This window comes from Acipenser ruthenus, chromosome 3 (assembly GCF_902713425.1).
Source record: "Acipenser ruthenus chromosome 3, fAciRut3.2 maternal haplotype, whole genome shotgun sequence".
NCBI lineage: Eukaryota > Metazoa > Chordata > Actinopteri > Acipenseriformes > Acipenseridae > Acipenser > Acipenser ruthenus.
Genome location: NC_081191.1, coordinates 54694434 through 54719020, shown reverse-complemented (window position 1 = coordinate 54719020; position 24587 = coordinate 54694434). Strand labels below are relative to the sequence as shown.

The 24587-nt window shown below is 40.9% G+C and overlaps 1 protein-coding gene across 5 annotated transcripts in view; it reads right to left on the bottom strand.

Annotated features, from left to right (window-relative positions):
- The window catches only part of si:ch73-173p19.2 (V-type proton ATPase 116 kDa subunit a 1), a 233250-nt gene that overhangs the window by 10366 nt on the left and 198297 nt on the right, over nucleotides 1–24587 (bottom strand). For 2 of the 5 annotated variants that reach the window (XM_059013870.1, XM_059013899.1), the window contains one exon: nucleotides 20426–20900. The exons of 1 other annotated variant lie outside the window; for it this stretch is intronic. In XM_059013870.1, coding sequence (XP_058869853.1) covers nucleotides 20813–20900 — 88 coding nt within the window. In that variant the 3' untranslated portion in view covers nucleotides 20426–20812. Of the gene's footprint in view, nucleotides 1–20422; nucleotides 20901–24587 lie in introns of those variants that run through there. 2 more of the 5 variants (XM_059013891.1, XR_009319820.1) reach the window with 2 other exon arrangements.

Below are 24587 nucleotides of genomic sequence, written 5' to 3'. Positions count from 1 at the left end.
TGCAACTTGATGTTCTAAAATAAAGGGAACATGTTTATTTATTAGGATAGCAGCACCCCTACTGTAAAGCAAAGCCCCTAAATATTCAGAGATTGGTGAACTTTTTTCTCTCCACAGCTAAATCTCTCCTCTTGCGTAGCACCTCCATGGACAGATCTTGAAAAAACATCAGCCTTGTGCCCTTGTGTAAAACCTCTTGTTTAATTCTGAAAGCACTCAGAATGGCCTCCTTCTCGAGATATTTTAGAAAGCGTACTATGATGCTCCTCGGCCTCTGGTTAGCTCCTGGTTTTTGCCCTATGGATCTGTGCTCTCTTTCTATTTCAAACAGCCGATCCGAGGGCAGATCAAGCCAGGCAGGCAGCATTTTTTGCAGATATTTAAACAAGGGGCACGAACCTTCCTCCCCTTCAGCCAGGCCCACGATTCGAATGTTTTTGCATCTGCCCCGGTTTTCGATATCGTCCACTTTCTCCTCGAATTGTGCCACCCTGTCCTTTCCTCCGCAGTTTCAATGTGTGTTCCCAGCACATTAATTCTCTGAACTATCTCAGTTAGCGAGTCTTCTTGAGTAGTAACTGAGGACACAATAGCATTTAGGAGACCGTCAAACACATCAAATTTAGTGTCAAACCTGGAGCTAAGAGATTTCAGCTCAGCTAAAATTTCTGGTAGTTCTACCGGGCCCTGAGAAGGATCTTTAGTCTTCCTAGCATTGGCAGACTTATGAGAACGAGTAAAAAGCGGGCAGTCTTTAGTCCCCTGGTTGTTAGCCATGTTTTAAAATAATTGAAAAATACAAGCGATTAAGTAAAGTGGAGGTAACAAGAAAATATAGCTAGTGAGTATCGGAGCTAAAAGATCAAGCGTCCATCTAGATCTGTGGGTCATGTTTGTAATTTGTGATAAGCAGTTGGGTCAAAGTTTTGATTTCATCCATGATTTTTGCCACAACATTTGCTTTCTTAATGACTTTCCATTGTGGTAGTCTAATTTCAGTTATTACAGTAATCCAGTTTTTGGTAGGGAAAAAAAATCTAGTTATTTTTCACTTTGAGGTAATTTTGAGTAGTTTGCATAAATGGCAATATTTTTTTTATTCACTTTGTAATAGGAAGCAGGGAGGCATGCCAGGAGAAAAGAGATAAAAGGTATTGCAAATGTTTGTTATTACATGCTTGAAACATTATTTTAAAACATTTAGAAGCCAATATATTGTAGTTATGCTACAAAATGCAGGGTAAAACACATTTTCAGTTAATGGGACAATTCTTCAGAAGTTAACTTGATACTTGCTACATTGGATTTAGAACTTCTTCAAATGTTTGTTTTATCAATGAAATATATCTAAAATTGTACTTTTTTCCACATGCTTTGCACTGGGTTCAACCCAGCTCTGTAGATGTCAACAGCATGACTATAATTATGCTGTAGCAGTCACAAAAACTTCAGATTCTGTGTATACTGCTGTTTGAGAGCCGGCTGTGTATTAGTTAAAATGCAGTATAGAATTAGAATTAGTGTTTGGCTAGGATGGGGTTAATTCCCATCCAGGGATGATGGCTCAGGTGCAGGTGTTTAGGAGTTTATTGATTTGTTAACCCTTTGCGGTCCTATGTCGGACCTGGTCCGACATTGCAATTATTCCTATCCGTTCCAATGTCGGACCCTGTCCGGCATCATCAAACAAAAGCAAAAAACGGGTTTCTTCGAAAAGCCGAAGAAAAAGGGCGTATCTCATGAATAGTCATACTTGCCCCTAGCATCAGATAGGGGTGGTCATAAGGAAACAAGCTGGCTGATACTGCATCAGCACTCAGAGAATATCACAGACATTTGCAGAGCTTTTTTGAGATGTTATAATAAAATGACTTGGATCGCATTATTGAGGAGGTGATAAAACGAGTGATCAGGAGATGATTGATCGGTATGTACGACTATTATTATTATTATTTATTTCTTAGCATATGTGAAAGCGATAGCGAACGAAAAGGTGGGGCGTGGCTGGAGATGCCTAATGAGTGCTTTGTTGATATGTAGGGCCTTTTAAACCCGTTTGACTGTGGAAAAAAAATACTTTTAAACAGCGCGTCTAAAATTAACTGCGCGTGTGAAAATAAATTGGACCTGACGCGCCTTAAGGGTTAATTGTGCAATTAACTCCTAACAACCTGCTATATAAGCCCAGCTCCAGGCTCATTAGTTTGGTTGGAGTTTGGAGAGTTTGGAGGAGAAAGACAGCATTGAGAGAAAACAACTGCTACCTTTGTTTTGTTAAGGTATTTGTTCTGTTTATTTCCTGTATTGTAGCTTTGTTTTGTTTGGCCCTTGTGCCCTTTTATTTTGTGTTTTGAAAAGTCTTTATTTAAAAAAAAAAAAAAAACTGCGCAGCCACAGTGTTTTGCCCTGCATTCTGGCTTTGATGTACTGCTTTCCTGGAACCTGACGTCCCACACATCACCACATCAGCCATCCTGCCACGCGTGGGATCAAACAGCGCCTCAGAGGACTCGGGCTAGGAGCAGTACTGTGGGTGCCTTATTTTTGTTTTTTTTGTTTGAGAAGAAGTATTATTATTATTTTTTTTTTTTTTAATATGGGAAGGAACGGCCGCAAGAAGCAACAGCAGCAGCGGCCACCCCGGCAAGAACAGCCATGGGTGGAACCATGGGAAGTGTGGCTCAGGTGCACCTGGTGTGGCCACTTGGAGCACTGCTGGTGGGACTGCCCGCTGCAAGGCAAAAGCACCTCACCCCTCGGGGACAGGGGCCAGCACCATCAGGGACCCAGGTAATTTCCTACCTGAAAAAAGGAGGTTAGTCTGTGTGTTTCTTGCAGGAAATGCACACCACTCCTGAGGCTTCAAGCCAAATGGCTTCTGGGGGGGAGCAGGCAACTCCAGGCGAAGCGGAGCAGCAGGCAACCCCAGGCGATGCGGAGCAGCAGGCAACCCCAGGCAATCCAGATGTAGTATCCCTGAGCGGCCATGGCATCCTTGGGCGGTTCGAGGCAGGCATCCTTGGGCGTTGCGAGGCAGACATCCTTGGGCGGAGCGAGGCAGGCATCCTTGGGCGGAGCGAGGCAGGCATCCCTGGGCGGTGGGGCTCGTGTTGCTGCAGCAGTGAAAAGGCTGGCAACTTCAAGGCTGGCTCCTCCAGCCCCAGCAACTCCCCAGAGGTCAACAACAAATGACCCCCAGGTGATCCAATACAGGAATCCCCAGGCAGTGCAGGTGTGGTGGTGCAGGTAGTGCTGCCGACAGCAGGGAAAAGACTGCCGTTTCCTCCGACAGCAGGGGAAAGGCTGCCGGTTCCTCCAACAGCAAGGGAAAGGCTGCCGGTTCCTCCGACAGCAAGGGAAAGGCTGCCGGTTCCTCCGACAGCAGGGGAAAGGCTGCCGGTTCCTCCGACAGCAAGGGAAAGGCTGCCGGTTCCTCCGACAGCAGGGGAAAGGCTGCCGGTTCCTCCGACAGCAAGGGAAAGGCTGCCGGTTCCTCCGACAGCAGGGGAAAGGCTGCCGGTTCCTCCGACAGCAAAGGAAAGGCTGCCGGTTCCTCCGACAGCAAGGGAAAGGCTGCGGGTTCCTCCGACAGCAAGGGAAATGCTGCGGGTTCCTCCGACAGCAGGGGAATGGCTGCCGGTTCCTCCGACAGCAAGGGAAAGGCTGCCGGTTCCTCCGACAGCAGGGGAAAGGCTGCCGGTTCCTCCGAAAGCAAGGGAAAGGCTGCCGGTTCCTCCAACAGCAGGGGAAAGGCTGCCGGTTCCTCCGACAGCAAGGGAAAGGCTGCCGGTTCCTCCGACAGCAGGGGATAGGCTGCCGGTTCCTCCGACAGCAAGGGAAAGGCTGCCGGTTCCTCCGACAGCAAGGGAAAGGCTGCCGGTTCCTCCGACAGCAGGGGAAAGGCTGCCGGTTCCTCCGACAGCAAGGGAAAGGCTGCCGGTTCCTCCGACAGCAAGGGAAAGGCTGCCGGTTCCTCCGACAGCAAGGGAAAGGCTGCCGGTTCCTCCGACAGCAATGGAGGGCTCTCCTTCCATCCTTCTTAGCCGTAATGCTGTTTGTTTACTTATAACCTCATGGATATGCAGGCAATACTGATAAACAAAGAATCTGAAAAAAATTACAGTCTTCTCAGGCTGTACACAAATGTTCTGTAATCACATTTTTTTTTTACAACGCTGTTGTAGCTGAACAGAAGCCAAAAAAAAAAAGCACTACTCGTTTTACTGATATGGCGTCTTTTTTTATTTCATAACTTCAGTGATAGTTATAATTATTAAGACTAAACTGATAAAACAACAATCGCAAATTCCGAATATGTGGCAATGGAGCCAGGCACCCCAGATAACCAATCGTTACACTATTATCACTTTCTATTGCTTTACAAATGCACATTGAATGATAGTGTCATTAAAATATACAAGAACCAGTCCTGTCTCTCTGGGTTCTGTTCCAGCTTCTTCTCTCCTCTGTCCTGTTTATAATTCTTCGGAATAGGATTCGAGTGGTGTTACTCATAAATTGTGCACATGTTATGTCCTAGTAGCGGTTTGGTCACAATTAAATATGGTGAATTGTGTATTTGCCAGGAACCCGACAGCTTAACGTTACACTATTATCACTTTCTATTGCTTTAAAAAAATGCACATTAAATGATAGTGGCAATAAAATATACAAAAACCAACACATGCTGTAGACTTTATTTTATATTGCAAAATGTAGAATAGGGCACCACACACTCACACACACACACACACACACACACACGCACACAAACTCAAACAAAGAGTGATCTAGAATTTAGAACAATGTTAGCCTCATATGCATTATTTTCAAAGTCTATATGACTGCATACTATTTAGAATTTTGTGTGCATCCAAATACAATTTAAATAGCCTACTAACCAATAATTCCAATATGTGGGCCAAAATTGACACAGTTAGCCAGTTGTGATGATAACGCTTCATTTATAATAACCAATGCACTTAAATTTCACAATAATTACTTGGAAGCCATAAAGTTGCTCGCAACTCTAGTTATTTATTTTATTTTTTTCTGCCAAAACATGCTCAAAAACGCACAAAATTCGGTACACTGGTAGATGCCTATGGAGGATAGTCGGTTCGGCAGCCATATTGGATTTTGCGGAATTTGTTAAAACACCTATGTATCGGAAACCGCTTACTGCAGAGTTCTGAAAATTGCTATACATGTTGAGGGATAGTCCATGATTAACTGTTGTGGTATGGCAACCACATTAATTAATGTCATAAAATTACCATAAAAATATAAAATCATCGGGAGCCTCTAGGTGGCGTCTGATGGAGTAGAAGAATAAAAAGGGAGCTCCTTACTATTATAGAATAATCTCTTGCAAACCTCCATATTTATCTGAAAACTAATTTCCAGCCCAAATCAATATAGATCAGTTTATATTTTATTTGATAGTTTTGACATATTTGTTTGTTTGCTTTATCGTTTTCATAGTTTTTTTTTTCTTTTTTTTACGCATAATGCCAAGGCCTCCGAGTAAGAAGCCAGTCACAGAAGGCCTCGTACTGATCGAGTCTGATGATAGGGATAGTGCCTCCCCACGCCCTGACCAGTGTGATGCGAATCCCGTAACATTGGAGAGCATTCGACTAGTTTTCAGAGGGGAGATTGAGATATTGCGAGCTGAAATTAAATCGGACATTGCTCCATTGCAATCTGCATTGTCATCCTACTGCGAGAGAGTAGACGAGGTTGAGGCAGCAGTTACAAACATAGACACCCGTCTTAACGCCATGGAAACATACTACGCAAATCTACTTGCTATGAATGAGAAAATGCAAGCGAAAATTGATGATCTGGAGAATCGTTCAAGACGTGACAACCTTCGTGTCGTCGGGATCCCAGAGTGCGTGGAAAAGGGCAATCCAACCGAGTTCATGTCCAATTTCTTGCAGGGTTTAGAGGGATAGATTTATGTATCAAAATTGCTGCACCTCTAGCCTTGGCAGTGAAAGTGGAATGAAAAAGCAATTTTGATACATAAATCTATGTGTATGCGTGTATCTTTCAATGGAACAGACCAGGTATTCCTCACGTCGCAAGCCGCGGAGAACTTTTTCTCGAACGTGATCCAGCCAAGGCTTAATAAATAGCTAAGTGTTGTTATTTAATGGGGCCGAAAGTTCGCAATAAGGTACTGTGAATTATCGGTGGATGTGTGTTTGATTTAATGCAGACGTTTTATGCTTTTGAGGGAAAGATAATAATAATAATAATAAATCACCGGTTTATTCTCTGGGGTTTCTGTTCCACCCCCCTCCCCTCTGATTACTACACCTTAAAATGTTTGTATATTATTCACGTACTATGTTGTGAATTGCTATATAGATAGAGGCGAAGGAACAGACTACAATTCCCAGTAGCACTTGCTTACTTAGCCAGAGCTGCATCACGTGCTGAGAGACTGGCGTGGTCTTGAGAACAGTGCATGCAGCTCGGGTTATTTTGTGGTTCCTGGTCCACTTTGCTGGGCGTTGTTCACATATTCCTTAACCTATCTGTCAAAATTGAATACGTATTTACATATAATAACATGTTTGCAAATCGTGTTATAGATGGTGAGGCTCATTCATTCACAGTCATGACTGCTCTATAGTACGTATGTGATAGACTAGGTGCGTTTTTTTTTTTTAACATGCAAAATTGAGTGAGTTTCATACATTGCAAACTTTTTGTTTTATCTTGCTAAATTGAGTGGGTTTCATCCATTGCAAGTTATTATTATTTATTTTTTTTGTTAACATGCAAAATTGAGTGGGTTTCATACATTGCAAATTATTATTTATTATTATTTTATTTATTTATTTTTAACATGCAAAATTGACTGGATTTCATACATTAGAAGTTATTATTTATTATTATTTTTTTTATTATTTTTTAACATGCAAAATTGAGTGTGTTTCATACATTGCAAAATGTTTGTTTTATCTTGCAAAATTGAGTGGGTTTCATACATTGCAATTTATTTACTTATTTTATTAATGTTTGAAGAGATGGCAATACATTCTTATCGATTCATTACTTATAAGGATTGCATTTGTTCATAGATATAGTTCAGCTAGGGGTCTCCTGTTAGATTGTCCACAGAAGACTAAGTGTATCTTAGGTTAACCTAGCACTCTTGCAATGTGGGTAAGCTGCCACCTTGTTTTAGGTGGTATTGGGGGGTGGGGGGTTAGGGTTCTGTTCTTTGTGTCTTTCTACTTATCTGTTTTCTTTTTCCTCTTTTCTGTCTCTTCTCTTTTCAGCAGGCTTGCCAGCTGCTGTAGTGCAGAGGCATCCTGAATATGGGACTCTACATGGGAGGTTAATTAATATTTCGCCACTGATAATTAGCGTACAATTTTTTTTATCTACCTTCTAAATTACGGCTGCCACTAAGACTTTAAACACCAGTGGTTCCCCTATCAATTTCATTAGTTGGAATGTTAAAGGGCTCAATCATCCTGTGAAGCGCAAGAGAGTAATGTCCCACCTCCAGAAACTTAATGTGGGTATTGCATTTCTCCAGGATTCTCATCTTAGACCCTCAGATCATTTTTGGATGCGCAGGGGTTGGGTAGGGCAGCTTTTTCATTCCACTTTCACTGCCAAGGATAGAGGTGCAGCAATTTTGATACATAAATCTATCCCTCTAATTGTTTCTGAGGTGATGGCTGACCCGAGAGGCCGCTTTGTAGTAGTCAAGGGCAAGCTCTTTGATACACCTTTAATCCTGGCTAATGTCTATGCGCCCAACTTCGATGACAGTCAATTTTTTAAGAATTTCCTATCCTCTCTCCCTGACATGCATTCCCATCACTTAATTCTCGGGGGCGACTTTAATTGCACTCTGAACCCCAGCCTAGACCGTTCATCTACAAGGCGAACCCCCCCCCCCCCCCCCCCCCCCCCCCCAAAATCAGTTCAAGTAATTCGTAACTTCCTTGATACGTACAAAGTTTCAGATGTTTGGCGCTTCTTGTTCCCTACTGGTAGGCAGTATTCATTCTTTTCACCTGTACATCAGTCATACTCACGTATTGACTATTTTTTTCTAGATAGCAGACTGCTTCCTTCTATTTGTTCATGCTCTTATCAGAGCATCGTGATATCTGATCATGCACCCCTAGTCCTGGAGCTCTTTTTTCCCAATAAGCCAATTTCACTGCGATCTTGGCGCTTTAACACCCTGTTGCTCTCAGACCAAGAGTTTGTTCAGTTCATATCTTCGGAAATCCTTGAAACTAATTCCTTGAAACTAATGCCACCCCAAACATCTCCCCATCCACCCTATGGGAAACACTGAAAGCCTATCTGAGGGGCCAAATTATATCTTACTCTGCTCAATTTAATAAACGCCACAATAAGAGAATTGCTGAGCTAACTGACCAAATTTTACAAACAAACCAGCAATATGCCAGCTCCCCCACTCCTGCTCTTTATAAACAGCGATTAATGCTTCAAAGTGAATTTGATCTTCTCTCTTCGAGGCAGGCTGAACAGCTTTTGGTTAAATCCCGACATGCATTGTATGAATATGGAGATAAAGCCAGTAAACTACTAGCACACTAACTTCGCCAATCAGCAGCCTCTCACCTTATTACGCAAATTAATACCATAACAGGAATCCCCACTGTAGATCAGGTGGAGATAAATGACCAGTTTAAATCATTCTATTCCTTGCTATACACATCAGAGTCACCTGCCAACCCCATTCTAATAGATTCCTTCTTTGAAAATCTCAGTATTCCCACGGTAGATCCAGTTTCCAAGGCCGGTTTAGAGGAACCTCTAACATTGGAAGAAATAACTCTAGCGATTAGTTCTCTGCAGAGTGGCAAATCGCCCGGCCCAGATGGTTTCCCCATAGAGTTTTTTGAAAGATTTAGCACCAAACTGTCTCCACTTCTGAACTCTATGTTCTCAAACTCCCTGTCATGTGCAATTTTGCCTCCGACACTACGTGAAGCATGTATTACACTACTGTTAAAAAAGAACAAGGACCCTCTGGACTGTGGCTCATACCGTCCTATCTCCCTCCTAATTGTGGATGTCAAGATCCTTGCCAAGGCTCTTGCCCATCGCCTCGAGACTGTTCTCCCCTCTGTAATATCATCTGATCAGACAGGGTTTATAAAAGGAAGACACTCATTTTTTAACATTCGTAGACTTTTCAATGTTATTTACACATATTCTCCTTCTCCACTCCCGGAAGTCTTAGTCTCTCTCGATGCTGAGAAGGCATTTGACCGTGTTGAGTGGAACTACCTGTTTGCTACACTCCACAGATTTGGCTTTGGTCCAAATTTTATTTCATGGATTAAATTGCTATATTCCTCCCCCCTGGCCTCTGTAAGAACAAACAGTACTCTCTCAAAAAGCTTTCCGCTTGGTCGTGGCACCAGGCAGGGTTGCCCACTCTCTCCCCTTCTGTTCGCTCTTGCGATTGAACCTATGCTACCCCTCTCGCTGATAGGCCGGGTCAACTCTGTCAAAATGAACGTGCTTCCCAAATTCCTTTATCTTTTTCAGTGCATCCCAGTCTTCATTTCTAAAGCTTTCTTCCTTTCTTTAGATCGCATTATTTCATCATTTATTTGGAATGGAAAGAGTCCTAGAATTTGGAGAGACTATCTTCAGAGACTGAGACCAGGCGGAGGTCTAGGTCTTCCGAACTTCCACTCTTACTATTGGGCCGCCAACATCCGTAATATGCTGTATTGGTTACAGGTCCACCCCCAACATGAACAGCCTGAATGGTTATATCTAGAAGAAGCCTCGTGTAAAGCATCCTCAGTGTCTGCACTATTGTGTTCTTCTATCCCATTTTCTCCATCTCAGTATAGCACTAACCCACTTGTTATTCACTGTCTCCGAACCTGGATTCAATTTCGAAGGCGCTTTGGTCTGTCATCACTCTTAATAAACAAAATTGTTAAAGAAAATATATATATATATATATATATATATATATATATATATATATATATAATCATCAAAATTCAAACATCTTCTTCTCTGAAACCGCTTATCCGATTGAAACAAAAATTGGAATAAAACATCTCTGTATGGTCATCTGTTACGCTTGTTCAAGGGAAGTTACTTCTGTGAAAATCATGGCGTCCACGCTGCATGACATCATCAACATACGCAACTGGCTATAAAACTGCGTATATCTTCTTATCGGCTGCACCAAAACGCACGAAATTTGACATGGATGTAGAAGACTATAGGATGTTGTGTCGTGGTCAATATGGCGGCCTTTGGTCACATGGTGTGGCAGCCATCTTGGATTTAATGAAAATTTTGGACAATATTCAAAAGTCTTCTCATGAACGGTAAATAGTACAGCTGTGAAATTCTGTACATAGTGTACACATGTCCACGATTGATTCTACTTAAGGAAAAATGGATCGGTCACATGGTATGGCAGCTATGTTGGATTTTGCGTAAAACGCTTAAACAACAACTCCTCATGAGCCCTTTGGCCGATTGACGTGAATCTTGGTTATATGTTATCTTTGTATTGTCCTCTAAAAAAGTTAGTCAGGAAAAGTTCCTACATCAACAAACATGACTGCCATGAGCCAATCAATATGGGTGACATGCCAGTTTGCCCAAATTTCACCCTGAAATGATACATTCACACCACTAGGGGCAGCTGTTGCCATAGAAACATAAGTACAGTGTTGGAAAAATATTTCTTGAAAGCCACCATTTTTTCCTGGTATCTAGCAGATCAGTTTTTCTAACTGGTGTAACTTAAACCACAGTAATTACACTGTAAAGGCTGATATTTTACACACACTACAGTATAAAAAGACACATACTGTAAACTAAGAAAACATTTTTTAAAGAACTGTTGCAGCTGCATCAACGCTGGGAAAAAAAAATGCACCACACGCACACGAACGCACACACACACACTAAATATTAGAAAAATGACTAATCTCTGCCCTGATGTTGTTTGTTTATTTAAAATAACCTTGTGGACATGCAGGCATATACAGAACTGTAGACATACTGAAACACACACTAATTATTTGAAAAAAAATGCTGTGATCTCGTGCTGTATATGTAACCCCACTTCCTTCGTACTTTGCGTTGAAACTTTTTTTCTCTCTTTGTGTGAGCTGATTTTGACTCAGTGTAGGCCCATGTAAAGCAGACAGGACGACATTTCATAAATCAACGGCTTTTATTGCTCTGCACATGCAGCGTCAGGTCTGTAAGAAGCAAGACAGAGTCACTTAAAATAAAATAAGTGTAATACCAAAAAAACAATCACATTTACATTGCTAGTGTACACAATATTAACACGTGCTAACCACGTTTCGCTGCACTCAGCATACAAAAATTATTTTAACTTTTTTTTTTCATAACACAATGCTCTATATGTGTATCTTATAACATAAACATATATACCGATCAGATCGTTTAACAAAATACGTGTAGAAATCAAAATGATAATATTATAAATCAGAGCACCTCAAACACGCAGCCTCACCTGTAAGAAGCAAGCCCGGAGTGACTTGCTCCTGCGCAGATGGGCTCTTACCCTTGACCTCCAAATGAGGCACTATTGAACAAGCTATACAAATTTAAAGGAACAGTGCAAATTCAAATTGCACCTGTTACAACATATAGAAATGTTTTGTTATCTTTTTTTTTTTTTTTTTTTTTTTTTTTTTAAACGCTGTTGTAGGCAAAAAAACGGCACTTTTATTTTTAAACCAGAACACAATCGTAATACGAAAATGTTTAATACATGAGCATTACAAGTCACGCGAATACAGTTTACTTAAAAATCGTCATATAATTATTTTTACGACTGAACTGTGGTCAAACACAGTCACAAATCCTGAATCTGTTGCAAAAAAGCTGCGCGTGTAACCCATTGAAAAGACACGGGGTGGGGTGGGGTTGGGGGGTCGACTTTGCAAGTGTATCTTTCAGGTAATGAGTGGTATAGACACTGTTCAGAATCGCTTGCTCTATTAAATACAATTGTAAGGATGAAGATCGCACGGTTATTCACAGAGAATCCCTCCCCAAAACAGCGGACATTTTAGTATAATAGGAGCTGATCAGCGTGTTCTGCTGTAATGTTGTTTGTTTACTTAAAACAACCACCTGGACATGCAAGTGTAGCCAGGCAACCAGAGGGAAACATACGTGTTAGTTCTGTCGAGCTAGTAAATAAAAAGAAAAAAAGAAAAGAAAACGCATCACGTTCTGGCTGTCCCTTTCCAACTGCAGTGCAGTGCTCTCTGACACTCATCATGTCAGACAGCGTAACGACGTGAAGCTGACACAGCAGTGACTGATGTACTAAGCCTGCTGTGTACTTGTGTATTTATGTTTTTGTCTTTTAAAAATAACAGGTATGTGCCTCACTTTCCCTCATTAATTCCTCCCTAAGGTATTTTCCGTTATGTTTTGTCTTTAATTTAGTCAAATTCATATTTTTTAAATTATATGTATAGTTAAGGGACAAGTGGCCATCGGGTTAATAGTTGCTGCTAGATGGGTGGGTTTATATTAATTTGTGTTGAAGTAATTAGTTAAATTGTCGTTTTGTGTTTGTATGATTATTATTTACACTGTATCATTATTATTTTTTTTACATTCTACTCGTGTCAGACAGCGTAACGAAGCTGACAGCACTGATGTACTAAGTCTTCCGTATACTTGTGTATTTATGTTTTTGTCTTTTAAATATAACAGGTGGAACTAAATAAAATAGAGCTGGTTTATTGGACTCGAACAACCGGTCTGGGTTCATTAATTAAAACAAACAAACAAAAAAGAAACACACAACGCAAACTACACAATGTAAATAACAATTATCATCACCACGCTATCTGATTTTAATTCGAGCTACAGTAATTACTTCACCGGAGCGCTACAGTTTTGTCAATAGAGAGGGCACAGCGAGTCGCCCATTTATAAAAGAACTGGGTTTATTATATATTTTATTTTTTACTACAGCCCCGAGAAACGGTAGGCGTTCGGGCTATCCTGGACGATTTTAGATGGCCTGGCTCCAGCGCGTGTGTTACCTAGATTCTAAAGGAGAGAAGGGGCGTTACACAGGCATACAGAACTGTAAACATACCGACACACACACTGTAAGTAGGGTTGCCACCTTTTCCACAGACCAAACCCAGACATGCTTCGGAAACAAATTCTGGAAGTGATCACGCAATACCTACAGGGTTTAGTAAGACTGTCTCTCAAATCTCGCATTTCTCTCTCCCTCCTCTTTGTTTTATATGCATGGTGACTGACTTGTGAATACTTTTTAGCTAAAGCATTTAATTGTAGTAATTTCTTAAAACCCACAACTAATTTGGTATTATATACTGCCCCTGCTAAACGTTACATAAAAGCAGTTTAATAATACTACTTTTATATTGGAATATTAACTTCAGCTCTTTCTTAAACCTGCTTTAACCCTGTATTAAATACTGTCCCTGGTAACCTTCAGCTCAGTGTGTTGTTCATGTATGATTTTTACACATAGTAGTTTTGAAATACTCACTATTTATATAAAGTGCTTATGTTTTATTATTTAATGTAGGATGTGTGTTGATATGAATTGGTTTTGATTTGTTGTGGAGTGAATAAAATTACAAGTTTTGTATGTTTGACAATTGTTACAAGATATCACATTATTTTTTACATACTGTGGAATATTGATAGTTAGTCCCCTGGGTTTTAGTTACGTTTTATTCCAGTTGAGTTATTGTAACATGATCCCTGGTACAGCTCCAATAGCTGAAGGGGTCATGGGTCATGGGGAGCCACGTCCTGCTCAGATTCTAGTTCCCGCCCAGGCTAGCGTGAGCACCTTCTTGTACAGAAAAAATAAAGGAACACTTAATTAGAGTAAGTGTACGCGTGCCGTTTCTCTGAGTCAATAATTAGAAAGTTATTGAGTTTATCACATTTGGCGACGAGGAGTAAAAAAAAAAAAAAAAAAAAAACAAACAAAAAAAAAAAAACCTAGAAGCAGGCTACACTTCGGACGGCAATGGCGACTTTTGGAAGCATTGGAGAGTTTGATGAGAGCACTGACTGGACGGAGTATGTGGAACGGCTTGGACACTACTTCGCAGCAAATGATATTACTGATGGAGGTAAACAACGCTCCATATTTCTAAGTGTTTGCGGTTCGAAAACATACAGTCTCATCAGGAATTTGGTATCGCCATTGAAACCTACTGATAAGAGTTTTGCTGAACTGTGCTTAATTGTTAAACAGCATAAAAACCCTAAACCGTCAGAGATTGTGCAGACTTTTAAATTTCACAATAGGTTTCGGCAGCCAGGGGAATCTGTGGCAACTTATGTAGCCGAATTGAGACGGTTGTCTGAACATTGTGTTTTCGGGGAGATGCTGGATATGATGCTGCGTGACAGGTTGGTATGCGGCTTGCAAGATGACCGCATTCAGCGCCGTTTGTTATCGGAAACCGCGTTGGATTTTAAGAAGGCTGTGGAGATTGCTCAAGCCATGGAGGCTGCTGCGCAACAAGCTCACGATCTTAAACCGACCGCCTCAACACCACCTGTGATTCACAAGGCGATCGCAGTTGGTTCTCCTGCGATAGACTGCAGACAGGGTGAAGGGAAAAATATGTGTTACCGCTGTGGACAGCCACATGCTGCAAGAGACTGTAGATTCAAGGACGCTGTTTGCCATAACTGCAATAAGAAGGGTCACATTGCAAAAGTGTGTCGCAGTAAAAATCAGCCACGCCAACACAGAGGGGGCTGGCAACCCAAGATGCCTAAAGCTACGCATAGCTTAGAAGGGGAGGTAGATGAAGACGAACCTGAAGTTGTTTACAGTATGCACCAAGCAAAAACAGAGAAAGTAGAGCTTATTTATGTGACTGTGAAGGCGCAAGGGGAAGAATTGCAAATGGAAGTTGATACAGGGGCGTCATTCACAGTTATCAGTGAGAGCACGTACAGAGGCACGTGGCATGGCAAACAGTTACCCCCACTCAGTAAGTCTGCCATTAAGCTGCGCACATATACAGGAGAAGAAATTAAAGTCATAGGCATCATTGCAGTGGAAGTACAGTATAACCAGCGATCATGCACGCTACCAATACTGATAGTGTTTGGTAATGGACCTAGTTTGCTAGGACGGAACTGGCTGAAGAAGCTCAAGCTGGATTGGTCTAACTTGTATCATATGGGAACTACTAGTGTGCAAGACATTTTAAACAGATATGCAGTTGTGTTTCGGGATGAACTGGGAACTTTGAGAGGAACTAAGGCTGTCATTGAAGTGGACGGAAACGTTAAGCCCAGATTCTTCAAAGCCCGTACAGTACCGTATGCATTAAAAGAAAAAGTCAGTGCTGAACTGCAGAGATTGCAAAAGGCAGGCATCATTGAACCTGTTCAGTTTTCGAAGTGGGCTGCTCCTATTGTGCCAATTATGAAGCCAGATGGGTCAATACGTATTTGTGGCGATTATAAACTGACAGTGAACCAGGCCTCCAGACTGGATGCTTATCCAATTCCGCGAGTGGAAGATTTATTCTCCAACATTACAGGGGGGCAAGCCTTTACAAAGCTGGACCTGAGCCATGCCTACCAGCAGCTGCTCCTGGAGGACAGTTCTAAGGAAGTTTTGACCATCAACACGCACAAGGGGTTGTTCCGCTACACCAGGTTGCCTTTTGGGGTGTCATCAGCTCCAGGTATTTTCCAACGCACCCTGGAAAGCCTGCTAGCAGGTTTGCCCCACGTTCTCGTGTATCTGGATGACATCCTCATAACAGGTCCTGACCCGTCAAAACACATGCAAGTTTTGGAAGAAGTTTTGAAGCGGCTTGCTGATGCAGGATTGAGACTAAAAAAACAAAAGTGCATTTTCCTAGCGCCAGAGGTGCAGTATTTAGGTCACAAGATTGACGCAGAGGGCATACACCCAGCAGAGGAGAAGGTCCGGGCAATAGCGGAAGCTCCGACGCCCAAGAATACCACAGAGTTGAAGTCATTTTTAGGGATGGTAAACTATTACCATCGTTTTCTGCCAAATTTATCAACGCTGTTGGCACCATTGCATCATCTACTACAGAAGAAGGTGCCATGGTGTTGGAAACCACAGCAGGAGAAAGCTTTCCAGTCAGCAAAGAAGCTTTTGCTAACATCACAATTGTTAGTACATTTCGACTCCAAGAAACCATTGCTCCTGGCATGCGATGCATCACCCTATGGAGTGGGAGCAGTGTTATCGCACACCCTGCCTGATGGAAGTGAAAGACCAATAAGTTTTGCATCCCGCACTTTGGCTCCAGCTGAAAAAAACTATTCTCAGCTGGATAAAGAAGCCCTCGCCATTGTGTTTGGGGTAAAAAAGTTCCATCAGTACCTGTATGGACACCATTTCACTATTTGCTCGGACCACAAGCCCTTGATGAGCCTTTTCAGCGAGAGCAAGTTGATTCCACCGATGGCTTCAGGGAGAATTCAACGGTGGGCGTTATTGCTTGCTGGTTATGAGTATGAGATACGCTACAAGAGTGGAGAGACACACAGTAATGCTGATGGACTGAGTCGTTTGCCACTGAAGGATACACCCTCACATGTGCAAACACCAGGGGATGTGGTTTTGTTACTGGAAAACCTCTCCACTTTCCCTGTCAACCTAGGGCAAATACAGTCAGGAACCAGAAGAGACCCTATATTGTCGCGAGTCCTGACATACGTGAGAAGTGGATGGCCAGCAGAAGCCGAGATGGAAGATCTGAGGCCGTATTTTAGAAGGAAGGAGGAGTTAAGTATCCAAGACAATTGTTTACTTTGGGGAAACAGAGTCATTGTACCTCCGCAAAGCCAGGAGAAAGTTATTGCTGAACTTCATGAAGCACACCCGGGCATATCTCGCATGAAGAGCCTAGCAAGAAGTATGGTGTGGTGGCCTTGCATGGACCAAGCCTTGGAGAAAAAGGTTAGAGAATGTACCATTTGCCAGAGCACACGCCATGCACCGCCACCGGCACCGCTACACCCGTGGGAGTGGCCTGACAGACCGTGGGCCCGCCTGCATGTGGATTATGCAGGTCCATTTATGGGGAAGATGTTCTTGATCCTTATTGATGCCCACTCCAAGTGGATAGATGTTCATGTTATGTCTTCTGCTACTTCTCAAGCTACCATAAGTCAACTGCGGGTTACATTTGCAACGCATGGGCTGCCCGAGATGCTAGTGACAGATAATGGAACAGCATTTACTAGCGAAGAGTTCCAGCAGTTTTGTAAGAAAAATAGCATTAAGCATGTCAGAACATCACCTTACCACCCTGCATCCAATGGGCTAGCCGAAAGAGCCGTGCAGACGGTAAAGGAGGGGTTAAAGAAAATGAGGACTGGCACAATTGAAACCAAGTTGGCCAGGTTTTTGTTCCATTACAGAATCACACCTCAAACCACAACTGGGTCATCGCCGGCAGAATTACTGATGGGACGTAGACCACGATCGTGTTTTGATGTGCTGAGACCAGCAGTGGGAGGGAGAGTGAGAGCTGCGCAAGCTAAGCAGAAGTTTCAACATGATCAACACGCCAAAGTTCGCTTATTGAATGTAGGAGATACTGTTTATGTTCGAATGTTTGGAGTGGAGGATAAGTGGACACAAGGAACCATACTGGAGAAAGTGGGTCCAGTGTCATTCCAAGTGGAACTGACGGATGGGAGAGTGATTCGCCGTCATCAAGACCACCTAAGGAAATATCAGGCAGCGACCGTTCCACAATCTGAAAGACCAGAGGATGTCCAAGTTCCTTTGGGAGATGACTACAGCCCTAACTCAGTGCAGTTAGAGTTTTCAACAGAGGGGGTTCCAGTAGACCCAGAGCCAGCAGTAGATCCAGGGCCAGAACCAACATTAGCCCCGGCACCAGAGTTGCGCCGTTCACAAAGAGTGCGTAGAGCTCCACAGAAACTGGACTGTTAGTTTAGTTGTTCCTAGCTACGTAAGTGTTGAAAGTGAATGTAAGATAAAAACAAGACCAGTTTTAATCTGAGGTGGAGGGATGTGGAATATTGATAGTTAGTCCCCTGGGTTTTAGTTACGTTTTATTCCAGTTGAGTTATTGTAACATGATCCCTGGTAACCTTCAGCTCAGTGTGTTGTTCATGTATGATTTTTACACATAGTAGTTTTGAAATACTCACTATTTATATAAAGTGCTTATGTTTTATTATTTAATGTAGGATGTGTGTTGATATGAATTGGTTTTGATTTGTTGTGGAGTGAATAAAATTACAAGTTTTGTATGTTTGACAATTGTTACAAGATATCACATTATTTTTTACATACTGTGGAATATTGATAGTTAGTCCCCTGGGTTTTAGTTACGTTTTATTCCAGTTGAGTTATTGTAACATGATCCCTGGTACAGCTCCAATAGCTGAAGGGGTCATGGGTCATGGGGAGCCACGTCCTGCTCAGATTCTAGTTCCCGCCCAGGCTAGCGTGAGCACCTTCTTGTACAGAAAAAATAAAGGAACACTTAATTAGAGTAAGTGTACGCGTGCCGTTTCTCTGAGTCAATAATTAGAAAGTTATTGAGTTTATCACACATACAATTACCCATTTATACAGTTCGGTTTTTACTGGAGCAATCTAAGTAGAGTACCTTGCTCAAGGGTACAGCAGCAGTGTCCCCCACTGGGGATTGAACCCACGACCCTCCGGTAAATAGTCCAGAGCCCTAACCACTACTCCACACTGCTGCCTGAGGCATCATTTTTATTAGACCTCAGTGCAGCCTTTGACACAGTCAATCCTAAATAATATATTGATTGATAACACGGCCTTACGGATACTGTTCTCTGCTGGTTTAAGTCATATCTGTCTGACAGATAACACTTTGTAACTCTTAAAAACTTAAAATCCTACAGGACTCTGTTCTGGACCCCTTACTTTTTTGTATTTACATGTTACCACTTGGCCAGATTTTTAGACGCCTCAGCTATCATTTTTATGCTGATGATACACAATTATATGTGTGCACAAAATCTGACACAAGCACTGCTACCTCTGTACTAGTCAGTTACCTTTGTGATATCAAAATTTGGATACAACAGAGTTTTCTTAAACTAAACTGTGACCAAACAGAAATTATTTTAATCGGTTCCCAGTCTCTTGTTCATAGAATTGGTCATTTTAATTTGGATATTAACAGTGTAAATGTATCTGCTTCCATTGTAGTACATAACCTGGGCGGTATTTTTTCTTCTTCTTTGACCTTCAAAGCCCATATTAAAAATGTCCCGAGGGTGTCCTTTTTTCCAACTCTACAATATTGCACGGATAAGGCCCCTTTTATCTTTCTCTGATGCTGAAAAACTGATTCACGCTTTTATTACTTCTAGGCTTCATTATTGTAATGCAAATTATCTGGAGTCTGTACGAGTTATAAACAAGTTGCAATATGTGCAGAATCTCAGGAACATATTACACCGGTGCTTTTTAAACTACATTGGCTCCCAATATGATTCAGGGTTGACTTTAAGATCATGCTCCTCACGTACAAGTCGCTCCATGGCACTACTCCGGGATACCTGCGAGACCTGCTTCATGTCTACTCTCCTGTCCGCACTCTCCGGTCTTCCAAATTCGGTTATCTTCGACCACCTATTACCAAGCTACAGTCCATGGGAGACAGAGCCTTCTGTAGAGCAGCTCCTTACCTCTGGAATGCACTACCCAGCTCCATAAGAAACTCAGAGACTGATGAGATTTTTAAAATCCACCTCAAAACACATCTTTTTAAACTAACTTTTAAGGATCTGTGTTAATGCTGTCTCTTACTTTGTTGAATGTATTTTTATTGTTTTTTATTACTGTATTTTATTTTGCCCTATCGTTTGTTATCTTGTCTTCTATCAACTATGTTAAGCGCTTTGGGATTGGAAAGGCGCTTTATAAATAAAATGTATAATTATTATTATTATTATTATTATTATGCCTAATGAAACAAAAATGATTTTATATGTGCCATTGTCCTTGTAGGATGTTGCTTGACCTTCAAAATTGTGTCCTGGTATTCCTTGGTAAAAACAGTGTAGTAAAGTACAAGCAAGCAAAAATAATACAAGCATCAGACATTTTGGTTAAAGGCTAATAAAGGCCTTAGATGAATATTTTTTTCTGCTAAATAATTAAATTTCTATTCGTTTTACCTCTGAACTATAAAATTCCCATTTTCTGTAGTGCACTCATTAGTATGAATGTATGGATTTAAACATGTATCAGAACTAACATGGGTGATATCAATTAAGACTGAAATATCTTGCAAACAAATTGTAGTATTCATGGGGCTATTGGCATTTTGGAGTAATCTAACCCTTTATTTTTTCCATAAATCATCAGCATTGTTGATGGTTTGGAATTGCTAGGTACACTTTGATTACATGCAAAGGCAGGTCAATGCAGAAAATAATCCATTGTTCTTTACTGAAAGCCCTTTAATTGGGCAATAGATTCTTTTATTTGACATGTTTAGTTTACAACAGTTAACAACAATAAGAGACACAATAGATTACTTTGCAAATTGTTACAGATTCTATATTAATTGCTGAAAAGAGAAGGGGTTGTTTCATCCACTCTAGAGCCCCTACTACACAACCCCCAATCCACAGAAAAAGGTTGCTAAATTAATAACTACACAGTGACAATGTCTAGTCTAGTCAGTGGTCTCCAGTCTTTCATCTTCAATCTTCGAGAACATGGCCAAAAATAAGTAAATCATTGCTCTTTGCATGGCAGGTTTCCAAAAGAGAAAGGTGTAAACTTGTAGCCAGATCCTTTATAGAACTTGTTTTGAAATTCAACCCTGCAAAGAAGTGGCAAACATTGGTTAAAAAAAAACCCAAAAAAAAACATGTAGTGGGTTATTTTCAAAAGGAGATACGTTGGAGGATCACATTATTTCGACCATTTTTTTCTGCACCTGTTTTTCCCATTGATTCAGTATTTTCTAAAGCTGCGGAAAACAGGGTGGGACTCTATCCGCTAGTTTGGTTTATTAGTTATTCTGACAGTTTATTTTGGTGGAATACGTAATGATCTAAGAATCTGTGTCTATTTTCTAAAGATGAAAGTGGTGGATAATGTAAACTTCCATCAGTTAGGGTTCTCCCTGCTTCAGCCTGGTCAATACAACTATCCGCCAGTAAAAAACAGAGTGACAGCAAGTCAGACCGAGTCTCCCTGGCATTTAACATGGATCCTGTGTTAGAAGCAGCTGTGATTGCGTGTGTGTATGTGTATATTATGATCCCAAGCTGAAATACAATCCCATTGCAATGCACACAATCCACTTTACCGCAAGCAGATCTAAAGAAGATCCGACCATCCCTTCGTGTCAAAGTGAGACTAATTTGAATTATTCTCCAGGGTAGCCCCAAATGGATCAAACTATAGGCTACTTTGGAAAATTACAAAAACAAACAAACTAAAAAAATTACCATGCTGAAGTTGGCTTCTAATCGGCCAGCTTCTTATTCACATCCCAGCTTCTTACTTGCTAATATACACAAATGTAACTAATTGAATAAGTAAATGGTGTATTTCAGGAGATAAAATCACCTTGGGCTGTTCATTTCAAAGTTAATAAAAACACAGGGGAACCCCTCTACGTCATCCATATGTATTTATCCCGGCCAAAACCAGAATTTGGTACAAACATGGCGCACATAGCAATATTGACATTGGATTTAAAGCAACATTTCAAAGCAGGGATCCAGAAGTGGAAACCCTGTGCGTGATCCATATGTATTCTTCCCTGTCAAACATGGGATTTGCTTTCCTTTGTTATCTTGTCTAATAACGTGCTTTCCCCATTTAATATAGCATACGCACACAGACCTGAACAAGAAAAGGTCCATTTAAAAAAACATTCTGGAGGAAACTATAAGGTCTATAAATATACTACGGAACTAAAATGTTATTTAGGGGTAGAGATTGATGTTCAACAATGATACAGTGTACAGATTGCTTTGCACTTAAGATATACATTGGGCTTACCTTTTGAAAAGTAGAAATAAAAACTTCAAAAGAAAACGTGCTTTCTGTACGGTGCAGAATAAAGTAGTAAACTTGGACAGGTGACTTTACAACAGAATGGTTTGTTAAATTGACTTTTTCCTGTTCAGGTCTGTGTGTTCTATATTAAATGGGGAAAGTATGAAACTTAAAAATTAAATACCCCAGGGCTCAGTTACTTATTCAGTTTTAGTTACATTTATGCATATTGGCGAATAAGAAGCTAGGATGCGAATAAGAAACTAGAATGTGAATAAGAAAATGGCCGAATAAGAAGCCCACTTCATTAATGCAGTAATATATACGTTGCAGACATTTGCTTTTTAATAAAATGACCAACCATCCACCTAATATTAACATGGTATTTGAGTAGAATTATACACAGTTGTTTTTAGTTTTAAGTAGGATTTATAATTCAGTGTTTAAAGTTGTGGATGAACATACATCAATACATTCCTTAAAGTAAGTTAGCTTTTATTTCTCTTCAGGGACCACCTTCAGTTAACCATGCAGTATTCAGTATTCAGTATTTTGATGCATCTGAAATTTATCAATAAATAAACCGGATGGTTTGATGATTTTATTTAAAAGCAGATGTCTGCAATGTGTTTATTTATTTATTTATGTATTAATTTTTACATTTTTATTTCCAAAGTATAGTTTGATACATTTGGGGCTACCCTGGAAAATAATTCAAACTAGTCTCACTTTGACACGAAGGGGTGGTCAGATCTTGTTCTGGTATTTTTTCTTATTCAGGTCAGCTTTGGGTAAAGTTAATTATTTGTACAAGCCAAATAAGATTTTGGCTTTCTAAAAATGTCAATGAACGGTTTTTAAGGCGATGGGGTTGTCCCAATCCTGATGGGGTCGTATTTCGGCTTGGGATCATAACATAAAAATGAAAAAAAAATAAATGTACGCAAAAGGTTTGCATGAGAAAAAAAGTATAGAGAGAAAAAATGAAGCCTCCTGAAATAAATGATAAATTATTCATTTAAACCTTTTGTGTACATCCAAAAAAAAAGTTTTCATTAATTTTCATTTTTGTACACTGCAAGACTGAATGGAAATAAGAATTTGCCCTTGTGTTTGCATTTGCGTTTTGACTCTGGTGTGGTACAATTTTCGATTGAGTTTATATAGCATTTGCTAATACAATTGAACCGGAAGTATTATTTTGGTGGATAAAACCGTTTAAATACTCATTACTTATTAATTTAGAACCGCAGACAATTTTGCATAAAATGTAATCCGACGAAAATAGGCAGATATTTTTTAACAGATTAACCTGTGGAAAAATTCAGCAGATTTTGCCATTTCCACCGAAAATGAAACCCCTTTCGAAAATCGGGCCCATTATGTCAAAATTATGCAAATATTAGATTCAAAGAACCTGAAAGATTTGTAATAAAGAAGGTCTTTACCAGGTTACCTCACAATTCAATGATGGTTTCTCAAGATGTACTTTACCAGTTAGTATGATATTGGGACGGACAGACAGACAAACGCACCGGTTTCTAAAATATTGCCTTCATTCGCCCACCCATTACAAGTACAATGTGAACGGTATACACTCCATGTTGTAGTATGGTCTAGGGATGTTCTTTTGTTACATTTTTATGAACATTTAAATGCTATGCAGGTGTCAGCGTTTAAATGTTTAAACCATATCAACATACTGTAAAACTTAGTAACAAATAATTGCCGGGTCTCAAATAATCACCTGTCTCTAATACGCGGCGGGTCTGCTGGCAAATATTGTAAATAAACGCTGGGTCTCTGTCATTGCCATTGACGCTGGGTCTCTGTCATTGCCATTGAAGCTGAGGAAGATGAGGAGGAGCTTAAGTGTAATGAAGTGACAGGGATGAAAGTGACTCTCAGGATTAATAAATAATAATAGAAAACGTAATTTACTCCTTTGCGGTCCTATGTTGGACCAGGTCCGACATTACAATTTTCCCTTTCCGGTCTGATGTCAGACCCTGTCCGACATCAAAGAGATGTAAAACACAGGTCTCTACTTGTTTTTTTCTCCAGGAAAAGCCGAGAAAACCATTCAATGGCCAAGTGAGACCGACAGGAGCCGAGATAAGCCGAAAAAAAAGGGGCGGATCTGAGCAATACACATAGCCCCGGCACCACAGAGATTATAAAATAATGACTTGGATTGCATTATTGAGGAGTTTGGTGATAAAACGAGTGATCAGGAGATGATTTAGTGGCTCTAGTTATACAACGAGACACTAGTGATCCGTCGCATGCAACATCTGTGGAGTAGCGGTTAGAGCACTTTGTTCTTAACTGGAGGGTTGTGAGTTCAATCACAGGTGGGGGACACATTGCTGCGTTACCTAGATTTGTCCAGTAAAAAACCTGACTGTATAAATGGGTAATTGTATGCTCCCTGGTACACCCCCAGTTAAAAGCCAGTGGACGGCGTCTCGAGCGTCTGTGCAAAAGGACTGGTCTA